General features: G+C 39.6%; 1 protein-coding gene across 3 annotated transcripts; it reads right to left on the bottom strand.

Annotated features, from left to right (window-relative positions):
* Positions 1 to 127: 127 nt before the first annotated feature.
* On the bottom strand, positions 128 to 3,638 carry RHM1 (rhamnose biosynthesis 1). 3 transcript variants are annotated; one of them, XM_086246535.1, is made up of 4 exons: positions 3,560 to 3,638; positions 3,437 to 3,497; positions 1,012 to 2,587; positions 128 to 916 (listed from the first exon to the last, which is right to left on the bottom strand). In XM_086246535.1, exons 3-4 carry the CDS (start codon positions 2,572 to 2,574, stop codon positions 464 to 466), a joined length of 2,016 nt encoding a protein of 671 aa, XP_086102661.1. In that variant the 5' UTR covers positions 2,575 to 2,587; positions 3,437 to 3,497; positions 3,560 to 3,638; the 3' UTR covers positions 128 to 463. The 3 variants fall into 3 exon arrangements, with proteins under 3 accessions (XP_086102661.1, XP_086102666.1, XP_086102674.1); XM_086246540.1 differs by lacking the exon at positions 3,560 to 3,638 and having other exon boundaries at positions 3,433 to 3,497; XM_086246548.1 differs by lacking the exon at positions 3,560 to 3,638 and having other exon boundaries at positions 1,012 to 2,584.
* Between the last annotated feature and the right edge of the window lie 4,329 nt (positions 3,639 to 7,967).

Genomic DNA, 7,967 nt, shown 5'->3' with positions numbered 1-7,967 from the left:
TACTCAAAGAGATACTACCAAAACTCAACACATACACCATTTCAGCATTTCTCCCGCGATTTTCTTTTGGCTCTTGAATCCAAAGGGACACCAATGCATTCATTCAATGAGGGGACAAATAAGCTGATGACAAGAGAATTAAACAACACATCTTCATTGAACAGAAAGCAAAAGTTACAGAACCGCAAACTGGCGGATGACAATATCTATAGGGAACCTGTTGAAAGTTTCTTGTAAAATGGAACACAAAGGTAACTGAGATAAGATACATCCAAGAAAACAAAAATGAAAGAAGCACATCTAGTAGAATTATACCCCCCACCCTCTAGCACAGTAGAAATATTGAGACAAGGCTAAGAATGAATAATGAGTGTATCTGATTAAACTAAATTGAGGTAATCTAAAGCATATCACCTAATGCACAAAGGCAGAGCTCATCCTGAGGTCTATCACTGAAAATTGCTTATTGTGCAGATGTTTTTTTGTTTGGTTCAAAGACATACTTAATCAGTGACTCCTTGATTGGTAGCAACTCAGGGAACTCTTTCTTCAACTTGGATGCATCCATTTCATTGTTGCTTCGAGCGGCAACTATAACCTTGGCTTGCTCTTCAAGTGTAAAGTTAGCCCATGTGAACTTTGGGTCAATGTATTGCTTGTACATCTCCAGAATCTCATTATGGCTCACCACCCCAGGGTTTGTGAAGTTCCATATACCCCTCAAGTTCCGCTTCGCCATCTCAATTGAAATTGGTAGTAGTTCATCCAAGATGGTCATGCTGTTAGGAATGTTAACCACTTTGTTATAACGAGAAATCTTAGTGATGAAGTTACGAGGGTTGTTTAGGTCAGACGAGATGGGCATTCGAACTCTAAGAGTGCAAACATTGTCATATTCTTTCAAGAGCTCCTCAACCTGATTTCAAAAAAATAAAAAAATAAAAAAGAAATGTAAGATTTGAGGATATAAAAAAAAAAAAGAACAAAACCAGGAATTCTGAGTAAATTTACCATGGCCTTGGTTTTTGAATAGAAAGAACCATGGAAATTTGGTTTGTCTTCCTCAATGAACCCAATGCCAGAACCCTCTGGATGTTTAGCATCATACTCAAATATACACCCAGTTGCGAAATTCATCATCAGGAGTCCATGCTCTCTGCAAACATCTGCTAGGGTCAAGGTTCCAGCAACATTGGTACGAATTGTCTCTGTTTTATGAGATTCACACCAATCAACATTTGGTCTACCAGTCACACCAGCAGCATTGAACACATGGGTTGGCCTGACATTCTGAATATCAGCAGAGAGTGATGACCGATCCTCTAGGCGCCCTTTTCCATATTCAAAAGGAATCCCTTGTTTTTCACATAGCTTCCCAAGTACACCCCCAATCCACCCAGTCTTACCAAAGATCAAGAACTTATAGGGAGGTTTACGAGGCGAGCCGCTGCATTTGGCCGGTGGAACCAACATTCGGGGATTACTTGTGGCATAAGATTCGGAATTTTCCTCTTCAGACCCATCAAAATGTCTCTCAAGCCCACCAGGCATCATCAGCATTCGCGGATGAGGAAGCAGTGCCCCAGATACATCACCCCACCAATCAGGATTCTTAGTGTACCATTCAATAGTCTTCTTCAACCCCTCTTGCCACATAGTCCGCTCTGACCACCCCAAGTTTGTCAGCTTCTGATCATCTAGGAAGTACCTTTGGTCATTGAAAGGTCTGTTTTCAACAAACTTGATGCTTGTTTTTGGGTCCATTGAGAAAAGTCTGCATATATCTTCAGCCACATCAATAACTCTCCTTTCCTTCTTTGTCCCAATATTGTAAACATGGCCAACCTCTCCTTTGTGAAGAATGACTTCGAAAGCCTCAGCAACATCCTCACAATATAAATAGCTCCTCACGTTAGAACCATCCCCATGAATTGGAAGAGGCTTCCCTTGCATGGCCAAGAGAATGAACTTCGGAATCAATTTTTCAGGAAATTGATTTGGTCCATAAACATTGTTTCCACGGGTCGTTATAACAGGCAACCCATATGACCTGCCATACGCCATAACAAGCATTTCTGCACCTGCTTTTGTTGCAGAGTATGGATTTGTTGGGAGGAGTTGAGATGCCTCATGGTTTCCTACAACAGCATCTTCATCAGTCTCACCATAAACCTCATCTGTGCTCACATGGATGAACCTCCTAATTTGACCAGTGACTTTGCATGCTTCTAGGAGAACATGGGTGCCATAGATGTTGTTCTTTGTGAACTCAAAGCTGTTACCAAAGGAGTTGTCGACATGGGTCTGGGCTGCAAAATGCATTATTGTATCTATCGACTCAGTGATGAGGAGATAGTTGACAAGGTCAGCACTGCCAATATCCCCCTTAACAAACTTGAAATTGGGTGATGGTTTAGAGGGAAGCAAGTTTTTAAGATTTGAACAATAGTCAAGCTTGTCAAGCACAACAATATTGTAGTCAGGGTAACTACGAATGAGCCGGTTGGCAACATGGGATGCAATGAAGCCAGCCGCCCCAGTTATAAGGATGTTCTTGGGGGTATATGTGGCCATGTCAAGGTAACTTCTACAGAAGTATATTAGGAGACTAAAATCAGAACCACAAAGTTAAACAATAGAAAGATATCCCCCAAAACATAAACACGGAAAATATTCTTTATTAAAATATAGACAAGTGAAAATCAATCACAGAATTTGACAAACATGTAAGCAAAGTTTAAAAAGTCCCATAATTCCAAGTAAATGGCACTTTAAGGACATTGTCAAAGCAAAGGTAACAGATCAGTTAATGACAGACCCACTTGGTTTCTGTAAAACAAATCAAAGTTAAAGTAAACTCAAGCACTACATCTCCATTAATTTGGTTCAGTAAAAGCTAAAAGTATCAATTAATTGCTTAAAAACGACTCTTCAATATCCTAGAAAGTTGCCAGTATTATATGCTAAGCTTTAATTTTCCATACGTTTGTTTTCACCTACAAGCAACTACACAGACCCAAATCAATATCAAACAGCAGACAACAAGCAAGACCAAAATTCAGCACAACATTCACCAAATCTAACACATCTAACAGACCCAAAATACCAATTATCAGATCATGCATATTCAGGAACAGATGATAATATTAAATGATTATACCCTTTTCAATTAAACACATGGAAGATCTGATCCCATCACGAGAACCCATTTCATGTTTCACAGCACGCTACAGATCCGGATCAAAAATAAGTAATGCCATGTTAGCAAATCAAAGCTAATAGCATGCATAACATTGAAAAATCCACATATTTATCACAGATCTAGGAATCGACAAATAACCAGATCAATAGCTTTAACAAATGCAAAAATCATATAGTTAGTCTACATAAAATGACACACACAATTTGCGGAAAACAGAGTAGTATGCTTACTTACAAATTTGACTTGGATCAAGATCGACCAATCCAGAGAGAAAGCCTCAAGAGGCTGGAGAAGAAAGAGAGAGAGAGAAAGAGAGAGAGAGAGAGAGAGAGAGAGAGAGAGAGAGAGAGAGAGAGAGAGAGAGAGAGAGAGAGAGAAATTCAGACAGAAATGAGAGAGAGATAGCCACAGAGTAATTTGTGAAGGAAAGGAGAAGGTGCAGAGGCTCTGTGTATATACGCCTCTGTAAATCGTAGAAACAGTTAAGGAGAGCCGTAGAAGAGCGTGAATGACCGAAATACCCTTCATTGATTGATCAATTTACAATGGCACACGTTTTGTGGGCCCGCCTCTTTTGTAGGGTTAAGTTTTTCTTTTTGGGAAATATTTATAGGGGTAGGTTGGGCGCAAAATTTGGTTTACAAGTCAAAGTTTGTGATCTTATGAGGTCAAGATCATTTGAAATTGTGGTATGACAAGTGTACTTCTCGAGAGAGCAAATAAAATTGAGTGCTGTCATGTACACACTCTTTTTCTCTCATTACACACACCTCTTATTTATCATGTACAATTATAATTTCAACTCAATATTAAATTACTATAAAAGACAAATTTTATTTTAAAAAAATACTCAAACCCCAGCCCACCTATCCCGGCCACCCGCCCCAGTCTCACCAGCCACCACCCTAACCCCACTGGCTACCGCCTCCGCATCTACCCTACCCGGACACTACTAACAACCCCCTTGGTCAGCCTGCCGGCTACCTCCCTGTATTTATCTATCATATTTCTCTCTTTCTTTCCCTCTTTTAATTTCTCCTTTAGCCACCCTTGTCGGACTTAAGGGATGCCGGCAACCCTGTCCTAGCCCGCCCCGCCCCACCTAGACCTAGCTTGGCCCACCCCCACCCAGCCCCTCCCCAAACCCCCCACCTATCCCCACCAATGTTTGCAACGAAGTCCACCGATCTGGTGGCCGACAAGCTTGCCGGCCCTTGCATCTAATCGAAGAGAAAGAGAGAGAGAGAGAGTGGTAGTGAGCAAAGAGAAATGGAGAGAGAAGAAAGAGGGAGAGAGAGAGAGAGAGAGAGGGGAGGGAATGAAGGAAAGGAATGGAAGCCGGTCGGCGACAGTGGCCAAAGTCGATGTCGGGGATGGGGTCGACATCGGGGTAGGGGTGGGCTGGCTAGGTTTTGGTTGTGTGTGTGTGTGTGTAAATGAGGGTATTTTGAATATTTTGAGGGTATATTTTGAGAAATTTAAAAAATTGAAAAAAAAAAATGTGTGAGGTAGAAAAGAGGTGTGTAATGAAAAAAAAAAGAGTGTGCAAATAGCAACACTCATAAAATTTCTACACATTTGTTGACAGCTTGAAGAGCTTGCTAGATTTACCCAAATATGGTGATGAGCCATTTTATATTTGTGAATTCGAATTTTTGTTTCAATTTAAAGTACATGAAGGCTAGTGGCCCAAAAAAAAAAGTACATGAAGGCTAGCGTCAATTGTCAAAAAAAGTCAGTAGATAAATGCTAGGGTGAATTGTCTGAGCGAGTCTTGAATAATTTTTTTTGTCAAAAAGGTTGAATTATTTTACTTATTTTTTATTTAAAAATAATTAAACACCAACATGTATGTGAACAATCAAAATCGATACCATATAGTCAATATTGAAAATAAATAAATAATTCTCTAGTGAAATATTGAAATTATAGACTTAAATGATAAAATCATTTTATTATTTCTTTTTTTGTTACAAAATCATTTTATTATTTCGAATTTACTTCTTAAAATCGTACACATGTTATAATTTAAAAGAATTTATAACACCACGTCATCATGTCATGTAATATTACAGTCACATATAATAATTTTCTAGATATTTGAGTTGTTTGGCAAGTATTACATTTTTTTAAAATAATCCAATCCTTTTTATAAGTTAATATTGATATGATTGATTCATAAGAAAAACGATTACTAACAAATTAAAAGCCAAACACTTTTAGACCGAATAGTTGAAACAAATTTGAATATGCTTCACGATTTTTTTTCCCTTATTTACTTTATTCAGTCCAAGTGTTAATGACTGAAAGCTAAGAATTAAGATCGTTGACATGGGACATGCTACATTAATGAATCGTCTCTTTCTAGCAGAGCTTCTCTCTCTAGCAATGGGGTTTTTTCGCGCCAAAATGGTGTTTGCTCGTGAGCTTGTCTCATTGCTTCTTTACGCTTCAATTTCATCGTCTCCACTCCTCGATCTTCTTTCTCTTCTTCTCCCTTGATCTAGTTTGCTCGGATCTTCTTGTTGTTGCTCTTTGTCTCTGCTCTCCTCCATCTATTTCTCTTTCTCGGCAATTTTGCTCGTCGCGCACGGTTTCGCTTGCGATTTCAGATCGAGTATCTCCTGTTGGTTTTTCCTTGATCTGTTGTTGGTTTGCTGGTTTTTCTGGCCTGTTTGGTTTTGTTTTTCATGGCTCTTTGACTTGATTTAGTTTTTTGGTGGTGTTTGGCTATTTGGGTGGCTTGATCTGTTTGTGTTTTTTTGCTACAATGGCTGATCTGGGGGATGATGTTGAAGGATTCCACCGTAGCGCTGGGACTGTGAATCTCGCTGCTGCTATTATAGCGGAGAAGATGCCGCCGAGAGGTACGGTCATCGGAATTTTATTAAGTGCATGGAAAGATTTTGGCGAAATTACTATGGTTTGTGTTAAGGATAGAATTTTCTCAATTACTTGTGGGGATAATGATGTTGCTAGTAAGATTTTGGATTATGGACCTTGGTCAGTTAAAGGCTATTGCATGAGTATCATTCCGTGGCCAGATCATTATGCTATTGGTGATTTGTGCTTCTCTGACGTCCCATTTTGGGTCCAAATTGCTGATTTACCTAGAGGAATGATGACTATGGAGGTTGCACATAAATTTGGTAAGAAACTCGGGATTGTGTTAGAAGTTGAAGATCCTAAGAAGTTCCCTAGGGGTTTGCTAAGGTTCAGAGTCAGTGTGGATGTATCTAAGCCTTTTGTTGATGGTCTCTGGATTCCTCAAGATGATGGGGAGCAAATTTGGATCCCTGTTAAGTATGAAAGACTGTCTGATTTTTGTTACAATTGTGGCAAGTTAGGCCACAGTCATTCTGAGTGTGCTGAAGAAATTTGGAATGATGTGCAGGGTAATATGCGTTTTGATTCCCAATTAAGGACTAGTACTGCTGTTAGTTTGAAGTTCTTGTTCAGAAAGAAATCTACAAAGAATGGTTCTGACTTATGGAGTAGTCTAGGCCCTAAAAGGGTTGTGGAAACCCCTGTTGTGTCTGATAAGTTTTTGGATTTAAGTGAAGAATGGCATAAGGTGAAACCTAAAGATTGTGCTGCCAAGTTGGCTCATAAGAGTTGTGTTGTACAGGGTGCCATATCTGGTGAGAATCAGACTTTAACTATTTTTCAAGAAACTCACAATGTGGTTACTACCACTACTCAATCTGTGAGAATGGAATCTGTGGTGCAAGTACATGACTCTTCACCATCTACTCTGCCAGTTATTAATGTTGAGGCTCCGTCTTATGGCCTGGGCTCTGGTACTTCTAATGTGGAGGTTTCTCAAAACTATATTATGGTTGCTAATGAGGTCGACCCTGTTTTGGTGCCTAATAAATCCAGTCTGAGGTTTGATGATGATATGCAAGAGACTCTTGGTACTGTGGTAGGTCTCACCAGGGTTTTTCAGACTTTGGGCTTAAAAAGGCTTTCTGAAGAGGATAACTCTCATCATTTCCCTAAAAGGGTGAGATATGATCATGGTCTTCTTAAGCTGCCTGCTCCTTCTAGTCCTAAGAAAGCTAAAATGGTTAAGAAAAGAGGGAGGCCAAGGAAGGTTAGCAAGGTTGGCTTGCTTGAAGGTCCAAGCAGTGATGTTTGCTTGGATTTGGTGGATGTAGTTGTAAAGGAAAATAATGATTTATCTGAATTACTGCTGAATGGTTGTGGTGGCTGGCCAGAATCAGCCACAATTTCGCCATGAGGCTATTAAGTTGGAACTGTCAGGGTATTGGGACTGACCTGACAGTCCAATCTTTGAGGAAAGTCTCAAGAAAATATAGTCCTTCTCTAGTCTTTTTGATGGAGACTAGAGCTAAATCTAATAGATTAGAAGATCTGAGATTAACTATGAAGTTTACTGATAGTTTCTATGTAGATCCTATTGGCTTGTCTGGTGGGCTCGCTCTTTGGTGGAATAACGATGTTACTGTGACAGTTTTAAGCTCTTCAAGGAATTTAATTGATGCAAAAGTTTCTCTAAAGGGACAACCAGATTCCTGGCGGATTTCTTGTGTTTATGGCCCTCCAGTTGATGTGGATAAAGCTCCATTTTGGGAAAATTTTCTAGATTCAGTTAAGAACTTCCATGAGAATTGGCTTTGCATGGGGGATTTGAATGTTATGGCATGGTCTTACGAGAAAGAAGGAGGGAATTTTCTTACTGCAAGGGAGTTGAGTTACTTGCAGAACTTTATAAGGGAGTCGAATGCCATGGACCTTGGTT

The sequence above is a fragment of the Dryas octopetala genome, chromosome 1 (genome assembly GCF_963921425.1).
Source record: "Dryas octopetala chromosome 1, drDryOcto1.1, whole genome shotgun sequence".
Lineage (NCBI taxonomy): Eukaryota > Viridiplantae > Streptophyta > Magnoliopsida > Rosales > Rosaceae > Dryas > Dryas octopetala.
Note: the sequence above shows the minus strand (reverse complement) of the source record. Positions and strands in the feature narration are given on the sequence as shown.

Bases quoted from the DNA above. Each gene is read 5' to 3' on its own strand.
- RHM1 (XM_086246535.1), bottom strand. From the start codon at position 2,574: ATGGCCACATATACCCCCAAGAACATCCTTATAACTGGGGCGGCTGGC. The intron at 917-1,011 runs GTAAATTTACTC...TTTTGAAATCAG, and splicing joins ATTCAAAAACCAAGGCCATG to GTTGAGGAGCTCTTGAAAGA.